This window comes from Gymnoscopelus braueri (genome assembly GCF_963280865.1).
Source record: "Gymnoscopelus braueri genome assembly, chromosome: 17".
NCBI lineage: Eukaryota > Metazoa > Chordata > Actinopteri > Myctophiformes > Myctophidae > Gymnoscopelus > Gymnoscopelus braueri.
In genome coordinates, this window is record NC_137617.1 from 23642773 (window position 1) to 23670155 (window position 27383).

The following is a 27383-nucleotide window of genomic DNA, read 5'->3' on the forward strand; positions in this document are numbered from 1 at the left end:
CCATGTGTAAACAGAATAATTACAGTTTTATTATACATATTAAATCCAGTCAGAAAAATAGCATCTAGTACAAACATCTAGTAAAAGCAACAACCACTGAAGTGCTTGTTGATGATGGGGGAACAGCGGGGAGATAAACTGTTTGAAAACTTGGTTCACATACAGACACAGAAACAGTCAGCATTTTATTCAATTATTCATCTTAAATGTTTTGGATGAGGCAGTGGAAGTAAATCAAGGAATGCAAATGAACAAGCTACTACCGTTCAAAGAATCCTGCAACAGCATATCTATTGAAGGCACGCACTGACCGAAACAAACAGCTGAGAGATATTATTCACACAGCAGCCATTTTGCTCTTACTTCATACTCGGCAGTCGGGTGGGGGTGGGTCATACTCTGTGTGTTTATACCAAGTATAAAATAATAGCAAAATGGCCACCATGTGAAGTCAATTGAAAATAACTAACCTCAGACCTCCTGAAATTCCAGAAATCACATAAAATAAGAATACAACTGCAGTATCACATATAGCTTCTGCATTGAATCATTTTTCAGAATGACATTACATTTCAAAATGATAGTCATACACAAAGGAATGCTAATAAAACTGACTGAGCACAAATACTTTTTTATACAACATAGCAGATTCAGAAATAAGGACTTAAATATTTACATCTCAAAGTAACAGACAACCAAACAATAATTGACCGAGAATGATCAAAACAAAAACGGTAAAGACAAAAACGGTAAAGAGAACAATGAAAGAAAACCAAATCACATTCTCTACACAAAGACGGACTCCACATAACCACTGGGAGAATAAACACAAATAAAGTGACTTAAATACAGCCATTGGATATTTGCTCCTCAAATCCCTCCATAGTATGGACTTTGCATAGATTTACATGCATTTCAGCATAGACTCTACAAAACTTTCACCTCACACCAAGATAAAAATAACTTAATATCTTACATAAAATAGCTCTTCAATAAAGACTTTGGATTACTGTTGAGTGACATACAATATCAAAGCAAAGAAAACCGTAAATGTTGTTAAACTGTTACAGTCCACAATATTATTTACTAAACGGTCAAAATCCTCATGGAAAAAGCAAATGAGCATTTAGTAATAAAGCAGTTTTTGGTTTGGAAGCTTTTTTTCATTAAAAAAAAAAAGAGATGGAGAATATTGAATCTGTTCCCTATGGACTGGAATGCTGATAATGGGGTACACTTGTTCCTACTGGTCCATATTAAATAAGGCTGCACAATTGATGAGGAAAATACTGAAATGGCATCATTGCTGACACTTGAAAATATACAAATTGTAAGAGTCTGATATTTCTTTGCAGTCAGAAAGGTGACAGTCCTTTCAATTACGGATAATGGCAGTGAATGGTTGTCGGTTTGATCCTCCACCTGAAAATGATTCAATTTAGTTTATGCTGGAAAAAAGGCCAAGTAGAATAACTTGTGCCTACATGTATCGCCATGGATTTTGCAATATTCAGCTAAAATAATTGCCATGTTATTGTGTCAACATTGTGTGGCTCCATGTCTGAAGCCAAGAGAGACGGTAAGGCAAAGATGCTCTGATCCTTAGTATTAGGGCGTTCTTCATGTGCACAAAATTCTGTCTGTGTGTGTATTAGATCTTCTCCTCGGCCTCTGGGGCCTCTTTGATCTGTCGCGTGTGCACCACAGCACCACCCAGTAATTGTCCCTCAAGTGCCGCATGGAGGTTTGGGCCCCCCAGGTCCAGCAGGTGCTCCAGCCCCCGCACCCCAGCCTCCTCCCCCTCCGTGAGGGCTCTGGGTGCCAGCTCCCTCCGTCTCCTCCTCAGGTCTGTGTCTCCTGGGTTTTTGGCCTTCTCTTGGGCGCCTTGGGGTTGAGCCTGAACTTTGTTTTCAAGGCCCCCGATGTCAGCCAGCTGTCCCGCTTTAAGGTCCCGCCCTCCTTTCTTCAGAGGTGCGTCTCCGTCCTCTTTCACGGCCCGTGCAGCTTCAGCTGCATTCTTAGCTTCTATGACCCGCTCCAGCTGGGCCACTCTCTCCTTCGTCTCCTGCAGCTCCTTCACCTCCCTCGCTCTCTCAACTATCTCCTTATCAGCTTTCTCCATCTCCTGCTCCTCCCTCTCCTTCTCCTGTTCCCTAGCCAGCTTCTCCTTCCTCTCCCTTTCCAGACGTTCTTTCTCCACTCTCGCCTGCACCTCCTTCTTGATCCTCTCCTTCTCCAGCCTCTCCAGTCGTTCCTTCTCAATCCTCTCTTTCTCTGCCCTCTCCTTCTCCAGCCTCTCCAGCCGTTCCTTCTCGACTCTCGCCTGCACCTCTTTGTCGATCCTTTCTTTCTCGGCTCTTTCCTTCTCCTTCACCATGTCTCCCTCCTGGTGTTTAGGCAGGGACGCCTGTGCTTCATCTGGTTGTGGTTGTCGCAGTGGCACTCCTCTAGCCCCCCGTTCCGTTTCTACTGCAGCTACTACAGCAGCTGGGGCGTCTTCCTTGTCTTCCTTGTAGGCCACGGGAGCCACTGCTTTAGGGGCCTGGCCCTCTGGATTCCCAGCAACAGCCTGGGCTTGATTCTGAGGGACGGCATGAGGCTCGGCCCCTCCAGCCTGCAGAGCACCAGCTCCAACCGGATCCCCGGGTGGCTTGGGATCTGAATCCAGGACAGCTGCACCCTGCTGGGCTGGGTCTTTGGGCTTCACTGCTGCGCCCTCAATCACCTCCAGATGTTTCTTGACGCCTTTTTCTTCCTCGCCTTCCGAAGCACCCACTGTTAAGACATTTAAATATGCATAGTTCTCATGTGGTTAAACAATTTTTTTAAAGCATTTGTGATGTGCACGTTTGTGTGTGCACTCATTTATATGTAGGTGATGTGTGTGGGCACCCACGGCCTGGCTGTTTCTGGTGGATCTCCTTGTGTTGTTCCTCTATGACAGCCAGGAGTTTCTCCTGCTGGTCCAGGAGTCTCTTCTGCTGCTCCTGTTGCTCTTTGATGACCTGCAGCAGCACGTCGTGGTCCAACTGACCCTCTGCACGAGAGGGGAGAGAGAGACCGAGTCAGAGAGGACCAAACACACAAAAACAGAGTAGCAAATGTTCGCCATGTGCAACTGGAGCCAAACTTGGATGACTTTGCATCAGCTACACAGATTAACCTAGCGAGATGCATGAGGATGTGTCAGAGTCTCATGTTCATGCTAATGTAGGGACAGGTTTTTAGGCTGTCCCTACATTTAGGACAATTATGTCAATGCAGATTTCCAACACTCATTATACCAACCGCATGGTTCAGTGATTACAAATCAGTGGTTAGGATTTGTTTGACATGGTAGTTTCTATGTTTGGGAATCCCGCCGGTAAGACTGATGGAGAGACGGAAGTCTAAATACTCAAATATGGGCTGTGGCATCTCAAAACTATCATAATGGCAATCTCCAAGAACTGAAAATAATACACACAAGCTGGATTTGAGGACACGGTGAGTGGGTGAATGCTTGGGAGGGGTGAAGTTATTAGGGATAGGGCAAAAGTGATTGCTACAGATTGCTAGATTCTCCGACGACGGAACTCATTCATTTACGGACCCATTGAATGCAAATTATAACAAATTAGAGAGACAGACAAAGTAAAGAGAAGGACAGGGGAGGAGAGAGGAGGGAGTTCATACCTGCAACCAGCTTTTTTATCACTGTGATAGGAGCCCGGCAGAGAGAGAAAAAGAGGTAAAAGAGAAGAGGCAGGTAAAACAAAATAAAGAGAAAGCGTCAACAAAGTAAGGCCAAAATGACTTGTTGACTTTATCAAGCAAAGTCAAGAAGTGACAGAGACATCTCTGTATATAGATACGTATATTTATATTATGCACTTATACTATTATATTACTGTTTAGGCTGTACATGTGCACTAGATATATCATCTTTAAAGCAATGCTGAGAAGTAGTGACTCACTAGTTGTAGGTAGGTACAGCGGTTAAAGGACTATGACTCATGATATATTTTACATTACTTTAAACAATTTTTCTAAGCATGCTACATTTTATTAGATTTTGGAAAGATTTTCTTTAAAACCCAACTTAAAATGCTCTGCTTCTCCAGCTCATATTTCTGTTTCCGTTAAGTAAATCATTTTTTTCTCCAGAGACTATTTTCAACTAGACTTTTGAAATCACTCTACGCTAATACGTTTGATCAAACATAACCAAATTGTTGGATGTTGGGTGACTTATTTCAAGCAATTCCCATGTAAAGTTGCTGCAAGTTGATTTTCAAACCATACTGAAGGCTTCTAAAAAAAAGAAAGAAAAAAGAACAATGGTATGCTTTGGAAAATGGTAAGCAGAAATGTGAAGTATGCCGTCATAGTCAATGGGTTAAACATACAGTACCATACCACCAGTATGGTATTTTAAGGGAGTTTTACACTATGCATGACTAATGTGTATATTAGTACTGAGTACTGACTTATTGTTGTCTTTTTAACGAATATTTTAACTATTTACTATAACAAATATCTCCCCTCAGGATCAACTAAGTGCAATTTCATTTAATCAAATATAAAAATCTAAATCTGAGTGCCCCTTTTTTTTCTTCTAAATTTAGAGTACCCAATTTGGTCGTTATGCAAATTCCTGAATTCCCCAAACCTTTCTGTGCAGTTGTCACTGCAGCCCCTACTGGGTCACCTGCCAGTGAGGAGCCCCCACCGGGAGGACTTAGCGTCCCCACCCTTCTCCTCACCGCTCAACACCCCCCATTGACAGGCAAAGATCGCCGGCTTCCCTCCCGTGAACGTGTCCAATTGTGCTGGTATGGCTGCTCGGCCAAGCTAAGGCACCGCAGTGGAGTCAAACTTTGGAGTCGGGGAAAAAATATATATAGCAGGGATGATATTACAAGGTAAAAGATCAAAGCAAGAGTAGATGCAGAGGAAAGCCAGCAGCATCAAGTAACATGTCACTGACCAGTGACCACGAGGTAAAACTCCACACTTGGCAAAGGTAGAGCAAATTTCCCATGGGTGGAAAACGAAGATTTTCACAAAATCCTTTTCATTCCAATAAAATATTGTAAAAGTCCTAAGAGTTACAAATAATTTACCAGGTGACGATGAAGAGGGTCTAGGATAAGGATAATTCCTTTTAACAGGACGTTCATGAAAGTCCTTGCGGGCTTGTTTCCAATGAGGGCCTGTGAGCAATTAGGGGTTAAGAGTCTTGCTCAGGGACAAATTTCATTTCATCGACACATATGCTGGCGTGGCCTGGAATCGTACCAGGGGCAACCAGGGCCTCTGGCTCCCTAGGCGGGCTCACTAACCACTCAGCTATGGCCGCCCCATGCCCAATGCCCCGTCTCTTCACTTTTCCACAGTGGGTGACTGAACTGACAGCAGTCACTGCCTAGAGAGGTTTCCCCAACAATACGACCTCCCCAACAATACACCCACCCCATCAACTTCCCTTCACTTAATCACTTAGGCCCTATATACTTCATGGTACGATGAATAGCGGAAATAGCCAGTCTACAAGCTCACAGCGCTTGTAGACTGGCTATGTTCCGTACTTTTGAAAATGTCAATAGTTTTCGAAATTTAGTGAAGATGCTTTAAAATCTTCAAAGAAAATGATCACCTAAAGAACATGCCCACAATAGGGACGCCAGATTGAAACTGGTTAAAATCCCTTGTGCCTTTCCATCCACTTCCTCACCTTCCATCTTTTCATCCACTGCATCTTTGCCGTCCGCTTTGCTGTCCGCAGCGCGACGTCCTCCTTCAGGAAGTGGAGCTGCTAGAGAACAAAATGAGTTTGAGACAGATTCCCATGTGAGATTTTAACAAACAACACTTACTTTAAGAATGTTCAAACCCTGGCCTTGTCACATATTGGATGTCGGGATCATCATTCTATTTTTATGTAGAAGATTAAGATTACGTTTTGGACCCTTAAAATATCACGGGTCAGACCCTATTGGATTGACTGTCTTTGCACAGAAAATGACATGTAAGTTTTCCCCCCTGATCATGACCAGCGCTCACCTTTGCCAGCAGCCACTGGAGCTTTGCCTGCCTCGTCGACCTGCGCCGCTGCGGCGTGATCGACCGCAGCCGCTGCCTTGCCGGCAGGAGCTTCTATGACGGGGGCAAAATTCTCCGCGTCTTTTGGCGGGGGAACTTCCTGCTTTTTGCCCGCCTCCGCACCAGGCTTGTCCACCACCTCATTGGACACGACCTCGCCTCCGCCCAAGTCCACTTCCTCTTTACGCACCACCGCCACAGCGGGTTTCTGTTGGTCGTCAGCCTTCTCCTCTTTCTGGTCCTTGGCGTCCAGAGCGCGGCCCTGCTCTGAATCCCCCTGGGATGCCACCTCCCCTCCTCCTGCAGCGGGGACAGCTTGTTGCTTCTCTGCCTCCAGCTCTGCCACGTTCTTCCTCTCTTCTATCTGGACCTCGTCGTGGGGGATGGGCGGTTCGTGGCGGTGGGCTTCGCCCTCTGGCACTGCTACCCCTGTGGACAAGATGTACAAGATCAGCACTGCAAATAGATTATTTTCTTAGCGATTATTCTATCTATTACGTTTACTATTAGTCAAGTAATCGAGAAGCCTGTTTTAAATTCGTTTTTTAAACGTAATATATCAATGAAGCTACACGAAAAGAAGAAAAAAAATCTACTAAATCAATTAAGTCTAATGTTATTCAACTGGAACCACGGATTGAGGATGTGGTTTTGGTGGTGGCTGCTTGAGCCCCTGGGCTCTACCGAGGGGGCTCAGACAACAGTCCCATTTAAATGGTTTTCTTACCAGCTTCAGGCCGATCCAGCTGCACCTCTTCTTTCTTCCGTTCGGGGACATTCACTGGCACCTTGATCTGTGGGGGTTCAGCTGGGTCCCTATCCACAGGCTGCTGCAAGTCAACAACTGGGAGCTTGGGTCTCTCCACCATCTCCACTGGCTTCTTGTCTACACACACACACACACAAACATTTGATTTATACAAACGTGCTAACTAAGTATAAATCAGACATAACCCCTAAATCCAAAACCTAACCCAAATGCCTAATTTCAACCCCAATGTCAACCTGAATCTTTTCTATTTGTAAGCCTATCTAAACAAAAATGAAAATGGTCCTCACAACATCTATTTCTCAAATTTGGCCCCACAAGAATAGTAATACAAGTACACACACACCATGTCATTATTATAAGATTCCTCTAATGGATTTCATGGAGTACTGCTGTGTTTTATGTCCATCAACATCCAACTGATTTGCAGCTTCCTTCGCCCACACTGCAGCCTGCCTCAGGGTGAAATGTCTTGCGAAATCTCTACTTGGTAGCAAAAACTATGAATTTAGCATCTGTCTAAAAGCAAGCTTAAAAACAAAAACAAAACCGTAGTAACTCTGATTCGTGTTTTTTATTAACAGTTTTTACACTCCTTGGTTCTGAGGTTGGTGACATGCTTGTTATGTACCGTTAGATAAGAAAATATTTGTACATCATGGTTTTTCTTTGTCTTGTGTGCATCAATTGGGCTGCAAACAAATCCATCTTAACCACATGAACCCTAGTGTCCCTATTCTGGGGTCAAATTATGTAAAAAACAGCCGATCTAAGGACCCGCAATGTGACGTGTTGTGAGCTTGTAGATCTGCTATTTTCAGTGAAGAGATTTGGTGTAGAGGGAAAAAAGGAGGGGGCCTAGTATAGAGACCCAAGGGGGATTCTGGTCAATTACGTATACAGGCTTGAAGTGGTTAAGGAATATCAAACCCTTCAAAATAACATAATATTTGTCTGCATTCCGTTTCAAAACTACAGTGGATCCACCAGGTGTCAGCAAACACTGATAACAGTAAGACCCTTGAAACACAAAGTAGAGCACCGTTTCTCAACGTTGGGTCCGGGGACCACCAGGAGTCCAAAAAGACGGGATCTGTAATCTGAGTGTACAAATGGGGGTCCTTTAAATTAACAAGGTTGAGAATCACCCAACTAAATTATACTGGAACCCCGATCTACACTGTTAATTTAACAATCTTAGAATTGCAGACCCTGGAATGGTCCACTTGGTTGTCCCCGGACCAGACGTTGAGAACCAGTGACCAGCAGGACAAAGAGAAAAGACAATGAAGTGGAGGGACAATAACGAGAGACAGAAAATGTAGAACAGAGGGGGAAACATTTTTCCTCTCTACTTCCCAAATTACAGTCATAAACAGGAAACAGGTGTGGAGGTGAGCCTGTGTGTGCTTCAGCTTAAACATACTGCACAAAGAAAAGAAAGAAAGAAAGAGAGCATAAGTGCAAAAGAAAGAAAGAGTGAACAGCGTCATGGACCGGGTTAACAAACATACGTGTGTTGGTGTGGATAATGACAGAGCGACGGAGTTGTCAAGCTCTCTCTCATCTTTACGATCCCTCCCTCTGTTCATCTGTCCGTCTTTTCTTTCATCCCACTCTCTCCACTGCCGCCGCCCCCCCATATCCCCCCCACCACCACGGGCCTCTTTCCTCTTCCACCCCCAAACCCCAGAACGCTCCCGTCTACCCCCCCCCACCTCTCATCTCTGTTCGTTTCCTCCACACCCCAGAACCTTCCCCAAACCCCCGAACCCATATCACGCCCCCCCTTACCCCGTCATCTTCACAGTCAAGCCTAGCAGGCATTTTATAGCTGCCACAGGAGATATGGGGGGTAGAGACAATGTAGGAGGTGTGTATGTGCAGGGAGAGACACAGAAAAGAGGGGGAGAGGGAGACGAAGGGCCTAGATTGGGCAGGGAAAATGAGAAACCGCTGGAGTTTGAAGGGCATCACTCTCGCTCCATCAATGTCAAGCCCTCGACGCTGCTCTTAGATATTATCAAGAGGTTATCTCCAAGCCCTGCCCGTCCCATCCATCTGTCACTCACTCGCACCATCTCTTTTTCCTCTCGTCTTTTTCATTCTCTGAGAGATAAAAGAGACACCCCCCCCCTCCTACCCTTCTCTCTTTAACAGAGGTCTTTGTTGCCTTTGTTTTAGTCTCACTCTCTGGTTGTATTTGCTCCTGGCCCCTCCAGGCTGGTGTCTTTCAGCTCCGTTTCTCTGATATAAATATAAAAATAATAAATACGACTTGTGGTAAAGACGTTCTGCGCCGCCATCAGTGCCCCGTGCACAACGTGATTATACGCCGCGTTGGTTGTCTGCTTTCAGAAGCCATGTGCATCTCCAGCATTGGTGCCCCCCCCCCCACCCCCTTGAGTTACATGTTTCCATGCCTCATTAGTGAACCAATTTCAACAGAGAGTCCACAGTGGGGGAACTGACTGCCGGGCGCCAGGGCATTCAGTTGTGTGACGTGACTTCTTTTTTTTTTTTACCGTGTGACTCTGGGAGGTCCGGTAGCAGCGGGATGTTCTTATCGGGGGCTGGTGGAGGCGGGACTTGTTTGTGGGGAGCAGGGCTGACGGAGGAGATGGACAACGTGGTGAAGGTGCTGATGAGCAAGATGCCCAGGCCCACCCACAACACCAACTGCAGAGACACAGATAGAGAGAGAGAGAGAGAGAGAACAGGTTACAACAAGAACTAAGCGAACGTGCCGTGTAATCATGTATTTCATGGGTTTCCATGCACCACAGCTCGGTTTCAGATAGGGTTCTCAGAACCTAATTTGGGCTCTGCTCAGGAGGAGGTACAAACCCTGAGTTCTGGGCACCCAATACTCAGAACTTCAACTTGCACTTTCAAATGTTTTCTAAAATACCAGATCTACAAGCTCAAACTATCACAACATTTCAATTAAGTCCCTTTTCAGGGGTGGTTGTCGTTATAATGGAAACGTCAACAACAACAACAAATCACTCATAGAACTTCATAGGTTCTGGAAAGTTTCAGGCTATGAAAGGTTCTAGGTCACCCTTCTTAGCCAAAAAGAGCCATTATTTTGTTTGATAAACTCACGCCTCTACTCTCTAAACCTTCAAATTATAGATTTGTATTTATTCATTTTTGACAATTTGTGTTAGATTTTTGAAGAGTAAGCATGACCTCACAAGCTGCTGGTGTGACATGGTGACACTGAGGTGTGTGCCGTTACTTTGGCCCTCAGGCCTTTTATTGCTACCAAAGTGTAACCCAGCAGTCATTCTAGGATCATTGACATTGAACTTTGTGATAAAGTCAGTATTAGAATTTTACTTGCTCTTATTGCACTTTTCCAATTAAGTACAATATTATAATAAGAGTCGATAAAAGCTAGAAGTAAAAGGAGGAGGGTTTCTATGAACTTGCACTGCGGCCACTATTAAGTGTATAAAACAAAGTTTCCAGAGTACATACAGTATAAGTACCGCATTTTAAATCTAAATTGGGGCGACGATGGCCTAGTGGTTAGGCCCATACCACATATAGGCTCTAATGCCTTATTATGACAGCAAGTCGCAGGTTTGATTACAGAGCCCGGCAACCGTTGCTACGTGTCACTTCCCGACTCCCTCTACCAAAGGCAGAAAATAAATATAATATAAATATATTTATATACTGTATATGAATGTAACTAACCTCTTCAATCTGATTAAGTTGTTGCTGTGTTGGCATCTTGACGACCCAAAAGCTCAAAAATGTATCCTTAATGTCAGAGGGTTGGTTTAGATTAGAGTTGGAGTATTTGACTTCAACACAAATGGCAAATAAATGCACGATGGAAAGTTAAAGTAAATCGGGCTTAGGAGACTGGAATGCTTTCTGTAAAACTCCAGGAAGCCCCTCCTCTCACCAAACTGAAGTAAGTTTCGTTTTCCCAAGAAACCTCCTAACTGCACATACGCGCCACCTACTGACCAAAATCTAGTAAAAATGTGTGTGTATGTGTGTGTGTGTTAGTGACCTGTGCAACAAGACCGTTCTTCTGGATTTTTCTGTATATGAGGGCAGGGCAAATGAAGCATATCAGGCTGCCCATAGTGGCTCCCGTCAGTCCCAGAATGGTCTCCACTGAAAGAGAGAGAGAGAGAGACACACACACAGACGGGGAGAGAGAGAATCTTCAGTTAATTTAACTCCCACTCAAGATTTTACTGTGACCGCCATTTCCATTCATACCTCCCTCCGCTGCTCTCCACACCCAGCTCCTGTTCCCCCAGACAGACAGCAGCCTTGCATGCCCCACAAGCCCGTCTGTATCCACAAACTAAAGCCTGACCCATATATCGGTCATTATTTGACTTTTTTGACGTATCGGCTGATTATGCAGCCAATGTGTCCCAACCACTTTCAACCTTTCCGTCCCTATATTTAGGGCAGGTCATTCTTGGTGAAAATGTTCACAAGTTTTACAAAAGTACCTCACAACGCGTCACAATCCGCAAATTCTTTTATTGTGTTAATAGGGCTTAAGTGTTTAAATATAATTATAGTTAAATGTTCTCAAACAGAAACTTTTTTTCAAATTTATTAGAAAATGGTATACTTTATGACAAAATATAGGTCATAATCGGTAATCGGTCTCAAAATTGTGGCATCGGTCGGGCTCTACTACAACCCACCCCCCCTCCCTCCCTCCCTTCAACCCTGTGCACCAGGCTGGCTGGGCGTAGGGCCCAGGTCCCACCCATCCTTCAACCAGGGGACGCAGGCCATATTGTCTCCCTCAGATTTAGTGTCCGTTGTCCCTCGGGGGCCCTACCCTCCTTTCTCCCCACTCTATTAGTCTGATTAGATACACAAAGGGCCAGACAAACACACATAGTCACTGTGTGCGTGTGTGTGTGTGTGTGTGTGTGTGTGTGTGTGTGTGTGTGTGTGTGTGTGTGTGTGTGTGTGTGTGTCTCTGTGTGTGTGTGTGTGTGTGTGTGTGTGAGAGAGTGTGTCCACCTAATCAAAACTTTAACAAACAGCCGCCATATAACGAGAATGAATAAAACATATATACTAACCCTAACCTTCACACCTACATCATCCTATAGCTGTGCATGTGTGTGTGTGTGTGTGTGTGTGTGTGTGTGTGTGTGTGTGTGCACGCCTAAGAGTGTGCGTGAGAGAGTGAGAAAGAGACAGAGAGTACAGGAGAAAGAAAAGGACCTGATGGAGAGTCAATATGGGTGTGTATGTACACGGATTTGTCAACGTGTACATTGTGTGTGTTCGTGTGTGCACGTGTCTGGGAGAATAATAGCCCTATCTTCCCGTCTGCTCGTCTAAAAAGGAGATAAAAGTTAGAGCCCTGATTTAAGGACTGTGTTAGAGTGTGACAGTCACTGACTCGTAAAGTCATATTCACACACGTCGTAAAGCTCCCCGGCTACACTGCCTACATAAAAGAACACATGCACCTTAAAGACCTCCAGCCATCCAGCAACACACACACACACACACACAAACACACACAGCAAAAACCTCAAGACTATTGTTCAAATTTCCCTCTGTCGCATGCACATACCTCTGACAATTTGGTAGACGTCCACTGCTCCAACACACACAGAATTAGCCAAAAAGGTTGTGAGTGCAATTTGTGAACTTTCAATGTGTTATAATCTATGATAACTCTTTCTGTTGAAGCACTATAATAAGAACTAGACAATTTCAGGAAAGTGTGGCTACAATATAAGTCCTGGATTACAGTCGCCATGACCCGAGGAATCCGCGGGGGACAAGAATTGCATTTCTAAGACATATGGTTCAGCTTTTCGTATTTGTGGCACCGACAAGTGAAAAGCGTTTATGGCGGTGTTCTTTATTGAGGCCCTTTCATGATTACAATTTTGGGTCAATCGGATGGTGCATTCATGATTTGCAGCGTTTTTGTAAAATAGGCCCATCGCACAAATTTGGAAACCAATTATAGCAAAACTATGTGTATCACATGACATGAGAAATCATGTGTTTTGACAAAATGTGTAGGAGTAGCAGCAAATGTTGTGTTTTGAAAAACATTTTAAATGTCATAATTGTAATAAATCATCATAATTGGAAAACTATGAATAAAAGTAAATCTTGAACATAGAGATAATGACATCAGAGGCTGTATTGTGGCAACATTTTGACATTATATGTCTAGTCTAGCGTAAACATTGTGGTCGTAAAAATTGAATGCACATGGACCCCAATGGAAACAAGCCATAGTGCTTTCTTGGGTTTAATCCTTTTAGCAGACCTTGCATAGAAATGTACTTTCTGTGCTTCTTTTTCAAACTGTTAAGTATTCAATCAATCAATCAAAAACTCTTTTTTTTTTTTAAATGTGTGTGTATGGCAAAACTGACAGTTAGAGTGAGTCTATTTCCTGTACAGTAAAAGTTATGTTTCCTTGTGTTTCAATGCTCTGTTAGAAATGGGAGGATTGTGCCCAATTCTGCAGAAAAGATGTTGGGTCCTTGGTGTGTAGAGTGCAGCATTATAACTGCAAATACCCAATTTTTTCAAATTTTTCCCTTTTCTCCCAACTTAGTCGCTATGCCAATTACAATTCTTTTCACTGACCACCCATACATTGGTCATGTGGGAGGTACATGCCATTCCTGCTTCTGTGGTTTCCTCAAGCCTTTTCTCCTTTCAGAGGACCATTTCATGCTCCCATCATACGCTCAGACAAGCTTCTTTACCTTGAATAAAGTTTAAACCTTTAATTCTTACTGCTGCTATTAATTAGTATCAGCACAATCATCCAGGTTTTCTATCAAGATAAAGAATTCCAGCCACACGCACACACAGCACACAGCTCTCTTCACGTATCAATACATACAGTATGAGAGGACTGTTCAGATGTTCTATCACTGACTCCTCTCTCTCTCTCTCACACACACGTTACCATTGGGGATGAGAATTCCTCCCAGCATGGTGCCAAATACGATGCAGAGGGTGATCATCTTGAAACGCAGAGGAGGCATATAACCCCCAGCAGTGAACGTCCCATCCTTCTGCTGAGAGAGAGAGACAGAAGAGAGAGGCAGAGACAGAAATTATATATTTAAAAAAAATCCTATATACAAAGGTGACTTCAGTGCCAGATTTGACGGTTTACAATAGGAGTACGGTACATTCAAAGCAAAGGACATTTCCCGTACAGTCAGGCTCTATATTCTCGTGGCGTACAGCAGGGCGTATACAACGTGTATATGTTGCTGTGCATAGAGAGATGTGATGATGAGCGTAGTTCAGCTACCTGCTGTTCAAAGAGCATGGTGTTGATGGCCTGGCGACAGGGCAGGATCATCATGGGAAAGCCCACGGCCACGGACATCATGAAGCCCACGCGGATCATCTCCGTCACCAGGTTGGACGGGAAGTTCATCAGCACGTTGCCCTCGATGTTCTCCATGAAGCTGACGTAGCCGAAGAACCCCACCTTGGGCCGGGGGATGAGTTAGGAAGGGGGAGAAATGTTTAATGGCAGTGGTTGAAACTGAAACCTTTTTCATTTCAAGGACTCCCATAACTCTGATAGTGCACAAATGGAACAAAATGGACCTGTCCATTTGGTTCCATTTGTGCACTCTTAAGAGTTACAGACTTGTAAGGGTCCATTTGGAAACCCCTCAAGGAACCCCGGAGGGTCCACTTTGAGAACCACTGTTTTATGGAACTCATATGTCAGGGTGACCAATGAACTGCATCTTCCTAAAGTCTTCTTTAAACTCTTTGAACTGTAGTGTCCCTATTCTGGGCTTCTCATAATAGCGGAGCATTTGGTGAGACACGTTGACACTAACGTTTAAGTGGTTAAAGAAGATAAAAGGCCTGGGCCGTAGCGTGACGGTCCAGGCACCCTAGGCTGCAATGCCAGCCTGACAGCGTGTCGCGGGTTCGATCCCCATTTTCCTGTCAGCTTACTTTCCCTATCCCTGTCTAAATAAAGGCATAAAAAGCCGCCCCAAAAATAATAATCTCTAAAGAAGCTAAAAAAGCGTCTGTTCTGCCATGCTGCGTCCAACACTCACGGTGATGTAGAAGGTGGTGACCACGTTGAGGGAGGAGGTGAAGATGGTGCTCATGCGTTTGACGGACGGCTCGTCCAGGCTGTCGTAGGTGGGCAGCACCTGCCTGCAGGGACACAAGCAAGCCCACAACAGGCACTCTGCATGCCGCATCAGGAGGCACATGGGACCCGCGCGCACGCCGATGTGCGCTCAAGCGTGCAACAGAATGTCTTGACATTATTTAGCTCATTCCGTGAACGACTGTGTCATTAACCACTTGAACCCTGGTGTCCCTATTTTAGGAAAGTCATTATAGGTGAATTTAAAATGTACAAATGTACAAAATAGTTTTAATAGCCGATATACAAGCCGATACACAAGCTTGCATCTATATACTTATAGCTTGGAGATTGGCTAAATTTGATTGAAACAGGGCTTAAGTGGTTAAAGAAACCATTAAAACAATAATTAATTGATTAAGTTGATGTTTCAAAATGGCAGATATGTTTCAGTGGATGGAAATAATGGCTGTGTGTGTGTGTGTGTGTGTGTGTGTGTGTGTGTGTGTGTGTGTGTGTGTGTGTGCGCGCGCACACACACGTTTGCACACGTTTCAGAGGGCATCACGAAACAGAGGGTGACAGACGAGCCAAGGCCGGCTGAAACTGATACCAAGACAGAGTATATTCTCTTGTCTGTCTGTCTGTCTGTCTGTGTGTAAGCCTGTCTCTTTCCCTTCCCTGTTTGTCTGTCATAGACCCAGTGCTGTAAGAGAGTCTAGAGAGGGAGGGGGGGGGGTTCACATTAAACAGGGAATTTACAGGCCTTATATATCACAGCTAGTGCCAGACAGGTTTTAGAGCATTATAAACTTAGCTGGCAGTCTCTTTGTGCTCGCTCTCTCTCTCTCTCTCTCCTTCTCTCACACAGAGAAAGAGACGGATACGAAGAACAAACGAGAGAGAGCAAGAAACTGTAACTCTCTGTACCCCCTCCCACCTCCTCCTTTTTCTCTTTCCTCTCTCTCTCCGTCTCACTTTCACACACACACATGCACACACACACACACACACACACACGTTTTATGGGCAAGCACTGTCCCATGGCGCTATTCTTTGACGCTTGTTTAATCTGCGGACCCGTAAATCTCATAGCCAAGGTTAAATAAAACGCCATACTGTAAGTGGGGGAGCTAAAAGACGCAACGTTTGCTCTGTAGTTCTGACTCGGGATCTAATTTGTTTTTATTTGCCTTTTGCACCGCCCTAAAAAAAAGAAAAAGAGTGGAGAATCTCTTAAAATGTCACCCAAGTACGTGCAGGTATGTGTGTGTGTAGGTGTGTGTGTATTGAGAGGGAGACAGAAGTATGGCAGCACGATATACGATGGCGTGTAGCCGGGCAGCATCGCCGTTTCCATTGTGCATTTTTCTTCTTCTGTTAGAGGATAACCGTTTTCTCAGTTTTCAAACAGCGTTGGCTCACAAAACCCCCACCCCCCCCAAAAAAACGACAGGGCCCGCGGCCCCCGTGCCTCCATAATGGCGATGTTAAGTAATGTTTTAAGCGAAAGTAAACACATTTCATGAACGTAATAAAAATCCAATGTGCTGAAAGCTGTTTAATCAGCCCCCTGAATACATCAGTGTGTGTCTGTAAGGTGGCGGATGGCCAGCGTGTTGATTAGTGGTTTGGCTTCGGCAGCCTGCCTGCCTGCCTGCTTGCCTGCCGTCGTAGCGCAGCGCTCGCCTCGCTCTGCCTGACCACAGGCCAACAAAACACCCTGCCAAATATCACTTAGCACCGCTAGTGGGACCCGCGCATGACACATGTATGTGTGCGCTCGCGCGCACACACACACACACACACACACACACACACACACACACACACACACAGGGCATGAAAACTCTTACAGGCACACACGTGCATGCACATACAGTAGGTGTGTGCAAACAGGAAGTCTGCATGTCTGCATACGTTTGAAAGCTCCTGAGTGAATGTACCGTATCTGTGCAACACACACACACACACACACACACTTCTCTTTTTAGTGCACACACCCACCGTACTGTAATATGATGTTGCTCTTATACGATTACAATTAAAGTCTCGTTTCAGTCTCAGAGCGGCCAGTCACCCTCTCTTTCCCGACACTTACCTCACTCTCTCACACCCAAACACCACCAACACCCCTCACAACCTATCTGCCCCCCCCTTTTCCCTTATACGCCGCAGCATTTCAGGAGTTCACACCTTCCAAACCGCCCACCCCAAACCCCAACCACCCACCCCAGAGCAGGCAACAAAGCAGTGACGACAGAACAGAGGTAGCGACAGAACATGCAAGAGGGTGAAAAATGGATGAAAGAGAAAAGAGTGGAGGGATAGAGAGATGATGTGCGTTCATAAGGCTGGAAGGAGTGAAACTATAGTAGACAGTTCTTTGTGGGGGGGGGGGGGGAGCTTCTGTTACTTTCCAACCGGCTGTGATCTACATGTTTTGTCACACTTTAATGAGTTCCAGTCGTATGTGGGGGGGAAAAAAAACACATGCCGTCTCTGGTGATTAGACGTGTGATTTTGCAGTTTCGGGACCTTCTTCAGCTATTATGTACAGTATGGGAGGTGTATCTACCAAAATTCTGCAGACTACCCGGTCTTCTCCTGGACACCTGTCACCAACTAATATACACACATAATTACGCAAAAGGCTTAGATTTAATGAAATCTAACCAAGAAACCGTGGCTTGCTTTCACATCTGAATTAATCTGCCTCTTTGTCTCAGTCAAATCAAATAGTCGGAAAGCGCAGAAAGGTCTTGCCAATCTTTCTTTTTAAAGGACGTTTGACAACGTTAAAAAGGGGATAACTACAGAGAGGACGGAAGCTCAAACAGCTCAACAGAGGTGAATATGCTGACCAGTTAGGCTAACAGGTGCAGAAAAAGTGCATCAGCAAAATAAATAAAACAAAATAAAAAATAACAGCTTCCCTTTGTACCCACACTCCCACCCTCTCTATCTCCGTCACGCATCTGTCCATCTCGCTTTACGCGGTGAAACCAACCCAAAGCCTCACAGCAGTGTCTAGGAGGAATAATGCAGGTATTCATGCAGCGATTGTGACGTTAGCGAAATTTGTGCATATAGCGAAGAAAGATTTGATTCACCGTGCCACTATATGAGGCAGACGGCGGAAAAGTGTGAGCCCGCATTTCATAATTTTCCCACCGCGTGTACATTAGAGCTACTCATATTTTCCCCCCATTTTCTGCATGAAGCCTACGAGCCCAAACGACTTATGATTCTTCAGAGACCCTCGCTTGAAATCAATGTTACGAGCCTTGTAATTTACAATTCTTCGGAGTGAAATTAAGAGTTCCATTTTATTAGTTTTCGTGCGTCATTAGGTTGGGGGGGTGAGGCGGGAGAGGAAAGTACTTACGACTGACAGGCGAAGGCCATCCCACAGATGGGGAGGCAGCGAAACACGCCTTCCCAGCGCACAGCACTGACCCGCCCCAGCCACCGGCCACCGAGCAGCCCATGTTTGAACGAGGACAGCACCATCTGGGAGGGAGGAAGTTACGAACCAAACCAAATGAAGACAATGAGTTGGAGGAAGAGGAGGAGGAAGGCCCATGCTGAGGGCGGGAGAATGGAGGACACGAAAAAGGTAATGTGAGAGAGGAAAATGAGAAAAAGAGTAAGGGCGGGACCAACAAAAGACAAAAACTAAATGGAGATGTGACAGGATGCACCATGCTGAACGAAAGCCTGCCTGAGCATTGAGCAAGGCAACAACTATTCTAAAAAAGAAGCAGTGAATAATAGTAGAGTAGAAAATCTATCAAATCAAATATAGATTATACTGGTACGTATAAGTTAAAAGCAGGTTCTCAGTCAGCAGCAGTATTTCCTGCCTCGTGCTCCATTTGTTCCCAAGTCCAGTCTCTGAGGACTGAGTGAAAAGCTCCACAAGGCACCACCTACCCCCCTCACAACGCCCCACACCCAGCGCACCACACTCCTGCTAGGTGAGCGGGCACAAATGGGAAGCAGACTGTGTCCTAAGCTGAAGGCCTAGGACAAGCCAAGCCTGTCAAGAAGCTGCTTAACAGTTGACGGTATCAACGCTGCCTTAATGCCACTGCCACCTACGAGAGACGCACACACACCCACACACACACACACGCCCCTTGAACGGACGATGACCTCCTCTTGGATGCAAGGAGGAAAGATTTGCATGAGTGAGCGGACTGCGTGAGTGGGTCGAGGAGTTAGTTTGGGTCCCTTCGGTACTTTCCACCCCCGTCCAGTCCGCCCCTGTCCGGGGGCGTCATTTTCGAGGATGGGTGGGTGGTTATGGTGGTTTACTTACGGGTGGCAGCAGAAGGTAGTGGCGATAATGGGCAGGCACTGAATGATGCCCCTGGGGCGCCACAGGTGGACGTGCTCCACCCAGGAACCAGACACTATGCCGTAGCGCAGCGAGGACAACACTATCTATAGCAGTGGCAACAAAAGACACAGCAGCAAGACAGGCAGGGGAGGAGAGGTGAAGGGGGGCGGGGTGATGGTGATGGAGTGACAGCAGAGGGGAGAGGAGGAGGATAGGAAGTGGTTGACAGGAACGGAAGGGCCGAGAGGAACTCGTTTGGGATGAAGGGAGGGAGGAAGGAAGGAGTGCATGAATAAATAATAAAAGGAGGAGTGGACAAAAGGAGGTAAAAAGGGGAAAGAGAGGAAATGTCAGAGGGAGAGGGAAGAAGGAGGCCACCAAGGAAGAAGGGAAGAACATAGGGAAGGAAGGAAGGAAGGGAAGCGGGAAGGAAGGAGAGTCACTGTTAGAGGGTTAGAAGTCTGGACTAGGTCAGACCAGGTCTGGTTGGGTTCTAGATCCACACACACACACACACACACACACCCAACCAGTGCTCCAGCTCATGGACATGCAGTCAGAGGGACAGCAACACTAAGTAGCAGTGTGGAATCAGAGCTACAGCACAGCCAAATAACACACTACAACTCTAAACTACACCTCTACACATGCCTATTAGAACAACGACCAGCAAGACATGTTTTGACATGATGTATTATACAGTATCTCATCGCTGTCGGGCAGAAACCTTCTTTATCCGTAATTAAACTAGTTTTTTCATGAATGAATGCCCAATTTTATACTTTGTCTGTGTCCTGAAGTAAAATATAGGCTAACAAAAGTAGCAAAAACAGGCTATTTACAAGCTCACAGCGCATTGCTTGTTATTCTTGCCATTTTTGAAAATCTTCACCAAAATGACATGCTAAAAATAGTGATGCCAGGTTGTCTGTATGTTTCATAAATATTTTACAGATTCACCCAACAGCGACAAGATAGGCAGACAGATGTAGAGACATACACAGTCACACATACATAAAACATTCATACAGAATATACAGTATATACAAACACAGGTAATTCTGTGCACTGTGTCGTGTTTATGGAAGGCTTTAAACATACAGAAAACAAAAACACATTTAGTGAAAGATTATTCAGAGAACGTCATGACAGAGTAATAGACTTTCAACTTTCTGAGCAATTAAAAAGTGGAGGGCTGATAACAGTAATGCTCATGGATTAACAAAATAATTAGCAAAATTAGCTAAATAAAATCTCACGACTGAAAAAATGTGCATGGCCGAGTCCCATTATGTGATTTGTGAAACAGTGTGAAATGAGCCTCCCACACTACCGCTGTTTCCTAAAAAAATTAACACAATATGTAAAATTATGACGACATCATACTACATGCTGCCAACCAGTTGAAGAAATCAAAGACTGAGGCTTTAACTTTTTGCTTTTATGAAATATCCGAGACCATTAGGGTTTTATGGAAAATGCTTCTTAACATATTGCTAGTTTGACCACTTCAAATGCTCAAATCTTTAAAATAATTACCGAAAATAGCCCATCTACAAGCTCTCAATACGTCAGACGCATTGAGAGCTTGTAGATCGGCTATTTTCACTGTGCAACATGCTTCCATAGAAGACATGCTGGCCTTCTATGGAATACAAAATGACTGAAATCAGTCATGGCGACTGAGAACTTTAAACCAGTGGCTCTCAAAGTGGGGTCCGGGGACCCCCGGGGGTACCAGGGGGTCCCCAGCTAAATTAGTTACAATTAGTTACTAAATTAGCGTCACAATCATTTTAACCACTTTAACCATATGTTATACTTTGACTATTCAAAAATAGCAGATATACAAGCTCATAGCATGTAGATCTGCGTTTTTTGAAAAATCTTGAAGATCTTAGAATATATATTTTTTAAAGCCAACATGTTTGACTCAAATCTTTGCTTCTTGTCACAAAATATGAGATGGTCCACAGCCAAATACATATCATTTTGGGGGTCCACTGCTTTAAACTATGAATGCTAGATAAGCTACAGGCAACAGAACAGAACACAGAGCTGCTGTGTGGGTCTACGATAGTCACACCAATGTACTTGTTGGAGAACAAGCAGGCTAAAAAGCCCATACGTAGTGTTTGGACTGGAGCTTGTAAAGCAGACAGGAAAAATAAAATTATATATAATAAAAAATATGTTTTATATAAGTCTTAACAACTGCCACCTGTGGGGAAGTTTTGTTTTCTGTTATTAAATTTGCCGTGTTAGTGCATTTAAAACAGGACCAATATGTGTCAAGTCTGGAAGGTCTTACAAGCCAAGAGCTGTGAGACTGCCAGCCAGCGGGCCTTGTGACAACATAAGTATATTAGACTGGACCCCCAATATTCTACAATAAAATAACAATAAAATCTGTAAACCATGACGTCTTTAAGGGCCCCTGGGAACTTAGCCATGTTTTCTCTCTTATTTGATGTTCCTTGTAAGGGCTGGGCGATATCTAATATTATATTTTGGACAACATGTCTCGATATTGTGATCATAATATCGTATTGTGACAATATAATTAAAAAATGTTTTTTTTTCTCCCCAAAGAAATAGTGAAAATAGACCATCAACAAGCTTGTGGATCGGTTTATTTCCGCCATTTCTGAACATATTTGAGTTTGGCATAAAAGTGAGGAAAAGACAACACTTATGTATTATTTATCCTATCACGATATTACGATATCCAAAATCCCAGACGATGTCTAGTCTCATATCACGATATCGATATATGATATATTATTGATATAAAGTATTGCCAAGCCCTAGTTCATTGTCTCCATTACAGACAGTCTGTCTGTCTGTCTGTCTGTCGGTGTCTGCGTGGCGGCAGGCTCACCGTGAACATGAACAGCGTGTAGAAGATGAGCGCCATGGCTGAGAAGGACTGGATGGAGGACATCATGTTCCTCTGCAGGCTCAGAGGCAACACGATGAACAGAGACACAGCGATCAGCAGCAGCACACGGCAACTAAACGTCACCTGGAGGGGGGATGGGGGGTAACACAGGACAGCATTGTAAACATTTCTCAGAACTTAGTGTAGTGTTTCAGATCACTAGTTCTCAACCTGTGGGTCGGGACCCCCAGGTTTTTTGGGGGGTCCCCAGATGACAGAGAAGTGACAATTGCTGGACTTTTTATTAGCTAAAAAAAAATAAGAAAAAAGGCCATTACAGCATCGAAAGTAATCAACAAAATAATGAAAATATACTATAAAAACTGGTCAAACGTGGCAAAATTGTCAAATAATATAAGAAAGAGGAAAAACATTTTTTTATGAGAATGGCAAATCTACAAGCTTACATGGCGAGGAGATTTGGTGTAGACTAGAGAAAGAAGGATGGAGCCTAGTATAGACCCCTGGGGGCCTCCAGTCAACTAAGTGTACATAGGGTGTGTGTTTAAAAAGGAGAGTAGGAATTCATTTTATGGAGACAATGCGAGTTTAATGTTAATTTATGCTTAGATGTTAACTTTAGATATTTCTGTGCTTAAGTTTCATAAGCCAAACAAGGCCAGCATTAGTATTAAATAGTACGAAGAACGAAGAGGAAATATAACATATCAACACAGTAGGAGCAGAAACAGAATTTAAAAACTTTGATTTAAATTAACCAAAAATAAACAGCTGAACACAAGGTTCAAGTTCATGAAAGCGCATCTCGAGATTACAACCAATGAAGGCTGAATTTAGCAAGGCTGTAGTTGAAAAGAAACCTATGAGCTATTAGTATTATGTAATCATCAGCGAATGAGTGATATGAACAGTCCAAAAGGCACAAAGTCTAACCTGTAACCCCAACAGCTGAGCAAAGAAACTGGAGCCGAGATCAGCGATGACGACGTAGAATGCAATGCAGGTCCCCAACATCAACCCTATCATACTAGAGAGAGAGAGAGAGAGATAGAAGGTTATGTATATGCTGTGTATGTACATGTGTTTGGGATGTGGTACAAACACTGATGAAATTCCATAATTACTTCTTGCATCGCTAATTCACTAGACTTGATGCGTGATGTCATTAACAAGGTTAGGGGTCTGGCTCCCCCTGGGGCCAACCCATGGTAGAAATACAGTATAAGCCGCCATGGTGTACTTTAAGGTTTTTAGATAAATCATCATATTTATATTTATTCATATGTAGATTATGTAGTATGATTGGGTGGCACCTGTATTTTCTGTGGCTTATGACTACATATAACACAAGAAATGTAATATCTATCAAACTACAGTAACGTAACCTAAACCACGGCATCTTTGAGTGCCACAATCTGACCAGAGCCCTTTTATTCTTTCCATCTCTATTCAATGCCGCCGCCAAGAGTAAGCAAACAAACTCACCTGGTTTCTACCAGTGCCTTTCCTGGTTTCCCATAAGCGTGGAAAGCTGCAGAGAAACAAGTGACGTCAGTGTGTGAATTAACTGGCATTATCAGTGCATAGACGGGGGTGTTGAGATAAGGGGCGCTCAAAATAAACTTTCACCTTGATAAGGGTTGAGATTGAACTTTATGAAGTCACACTTATCTACAACGTATATCACACAGTACTGTAGTATTATGACAGCACACAAGTATTCATATATAGCAATTCAGCTTTCACAGAATACACTGAATAGTTTAAATCAGTGTAACTGGAAGTTGCAGAATGTGCAGTGAGATAAATTTGGTCCCAATATCATTAATAATTATGATTAAAATAGGGGATTATAATAATTAGCATTTAAACAATATTTATGCAGCCATTTGCTGCTATGCAACAGCAGCTTAACTCATTGTTTCTCAGGAGGGTTACAACATGTTATGACATGGGCATTGGGCAAGTAGAGTTCAGAGGAGTGCAACGCACACCAATCCCTTTTGAGGTGCCGGCTGCAGGTACTGAGAGGAGATCAAAGTAGCCGCACACTCTTCAGCTTCAGTGCCAAGGTCTTAAATACGTGGGCATGTGTCATGAACAAAGAAATGACTTATCAGAGGAATTGTGTTATTGAACACATTGCTTCCTGACTTCACTGCGATGGGTAATAATTAAGAGTCCCAGTGTGAAGACTAGCTGTGAATCAGGAGTCTTAACTCACCCAGTCCTGCGTACGTCCTGCGTTTGGTAGTGCTGGCTGTGTGGACAAGGAACATGCAGGACTGGTGGGTCATCCAAGAGCAGACGAATAACAATATAGTCCCCAGCACAATCCCACACTAGAGAGAGAGACAGGAAGGAGAGGGAGACAGATTAGTCCAGAAAAGAAGGATGAAATATTACTGATAATCTACAACACTGTGAAATCCTTCTGAATGCTTGAAATGCTTGCCACCAGGGGAATAAAAAATGTGGGAAATTATGGGACAATCTGTGGGACAGGTAATAATGTGACCACATCACTCCACTTCTGGCCGCTCTTTATTGGCTCCCTGTTCATTTTAGAATAGATTTTAAGGTTCTTTAATTCGTTTTTAAATCACTTCACACGAGCTGGCCTTGTGTCTTTCTGAACTAGTGCACACTGGCTTATACCCCCAGTCAGAGCTGAGGTCTGCTGACATGCTGTTGCTGATTGCTCCCCAAACCAGACAAAAAAGCAGGGGTGACCACGCTTTTGCTGCTGCTGCCTCGAGGCTCTGGAACAGCCTGCCCCTTCACATTAGATCAGCGCAGTCCATTGAGGTTGTTAAATCCCTACTCAAGACTCACTTCTATTCCCTTGCTTTTAATCATTTGTGAGTGTACTTATTTATTTTCCTTTCTGTGTCAAGCATGTCTTCTTGTGACAATGTAGGTGCAAGGGCACATGCATACTTTGATCATATACATTTTGATATGTTTGTCCACTCTGTGAAGCACTTTGGTCGATCTCTGGTTGTTTTAAACACTATAAATTGATTGATTGATTGAATAGTATTCTTTATTAACAGTTTGCAAATAGTACAGTGGTACGATTTTACAATGATGCTAAAAGGATAACTCAAAAAGCCCTAAGGGCTTTTTTCCATCGTAGTCTTGAAGTGTGTGTATTAAATTCATTGAGATATTTTAAAAAAATACATTTATATACAACAAGACATCATCAACACTAGTAGCAATACACATATACGGTATATGTACAGTAAACAGTTGGGGGGGTGGGGGGCATTTCTGGTATTATGCTAAGATTACTTTTCTAGGACCAGTTACAAATTGTAGGATGCTCTAGTGACCAGTGCTCTGGACTTGAGCGATCGATACATACATTCTAACTGACATGATTAATCCTGATTTGAACATGAGGAGCAATAAATAAATAAAACACGACATATGTTGCACGTGACCCAGGCCAGGAAGTGGGTCAGGACATAGTTCACACACACACACACACACACACACACACACGCCTCCATAGGGTCACAGCAGGGCAGTTCTTATCATACATCCCACCATAAAACCCTATGCAAAGTGTGCCATGCTGAGGACAGCTGTGCGTTCACACAGGTACAGTATGTGTGTCAAACTCACCTGCTTGAAACAGAAGGGCATGGTGAGCACGCTGACTCCCACGATGCTGTTCACCACGTTCATGATCAGACCCATGTTGGACGCCGTCATGATGACAGTTTAGGCGTTACTGTTTTCCACTCGATGTCAAAATAATAGCAGATTAAAGGCACCCAGGCTGGTGTGATTCTACTGTTTCCCTTTGGTCTTGACTGTGGAGCAACAGGCTGGTGGCTCGGGGTGTGTCAGTGTCACTGATATCAATGACGTGGCGCTAAGGATGGAAAAACAAAAACACAAAAGCTTTTAGACTTTTACTGAAACATAATACGTTACTCCTTCCGGGATGCCGATTTGAGAACATTTTCAGACCAAACAGAACGCCTCAAAGTGACTGTCTATTAGTTTTAGTAAGTTATAATGTATGTTTTTGCTTTCGGTTCAAATAAAACAAAACATATCTCTGCCACACATCCTTGATAAATCATCAAGGATAATCACCAAATAAGCACATTTTTGTCAAAGTAAACGGGTGCTTTCTGACACAACAAGTGATAATATATAAACGTGTTTTTCATGTTTATAACACTATATTTATGTGGATGTTCCAGGAGGGACTCACCTCTCTTCGACCCACTGCACCCTCCTGTCTCTCAGCTCTGGGTTTATGTGATCATCGGTAAGTCCGTGTCATTCAACACTCAATATAACGGTAAATGTTTGCTTCATATCTGGACCATAAACTACAAAACACTCGATAAAAGCAACAATTATTCCACTATTTCCTGAACGCGTGACCAGGAAGTCCCGATAAACAGCGTTGCCATATTTTGTGAGAGTAACAAGCAACCAGGTCTAGGGAAACAAGCCCAAAGAGCATTGACAGCACTCTAAACATCCAAAGCTTTTTGTGAGCGTTGTGAGCTTGTAGATCTGCAATAAAATGTGGAATATTTTGAATATTTTTGAAACATTCTAACAACACAAATGCTCCCTGCTGACCGCTGCTGACACAAAACATGTTCGTGAAAATATTTGAGAACCAGTGGTTTAAATAATAATAATAAAACATTTAATAAAAAAGACTAAATAAGCAAGTACACTTCAGAAACAAGCCCAAAAAAAACTGCAACCCACATCTACCAATATTTACAAGCAACTTTACAGAAAAAGAAGCCCAAAGTCGCTTATAATAAGCGGTCATGGCAACACTGCCTATAGAGTCAAAGAGGGAACGAGAAGACAACAGGCGACTGGATTTCATTTAACAGAAATACTCACGCGCCCTCTTGCGGCCAGATGAGAGACGTGGACTTTAGAAGACTAAACGTTCAAATTCTGTTTGTCTGTCTACTCTCTAGCAATGGTTCTCAAACAAGGTCTCCCCTTAACTCTGACAGTATACAAATGGAACCAAATGGAGCCGTCAGGGTCCATTTGGTTCCATTTGTATACTGTCAGAGTTACGGAATTGTAAGGGTCAATTTAGACCCTTCTAAAGGAACCCCAAAGAGTTCCTGGAATCCACTTTGAGAACCACGGCTCTAGAGCT

The 27383-nt window shown here is 43.8% G+C and overlaps 1 protein-coding gene across 4 annotated transcripts; it reads right to left on the minus strand.

Moving 5' to 3' along the window:
• slc38a10 (solute carrier family 38 member 10) lies at positions 1-26635 on the minus strand. Of its 4 annotated transcripts, none has more exons than XM_080455170.1 (17): positions 26454-26635; positions 25853-26105; positions 24444-24561; positions 23705-23750; positions 23153-23246; positions 22199-22342; positions 18361-18485; positions 14935-15037; positions 14160-14342; positions 13806-13914; positions 10887-10993; positions 9379-9532; positions 6812-6970; positions 6046-6513; positions 5717-5797; positions 2897-3037; positions 1-2775 (listed from the first exon to the last, which is right to left on the minus strand). In XM_080455170.1, exons 2-17 carry the CDS (start codon positions 25940-25942, stop codon positions 1652-1654), a joined length of 3246 nt encoding a protein of 1081 aa, XP_080311296.1. In that variant the 5' UTR covers positions 25943-26105; positions 26454-26635; the 3' UTR covers positions 1-1651. The 4 variants fall into 4 exon arrangements, with proteins under 4 accessions (XP_080311296.1, XP_080311295.1, XP_080311293.1 ...); XM_080455169.1 differs by having other exon boundaries at positions 5717-5794; positions 13806-13917; XM_080455167.1 differs by having other exon boundaries at positions 13806-13917.
• Positions 26636-27383: the final 748 nt, after the last annotated feature.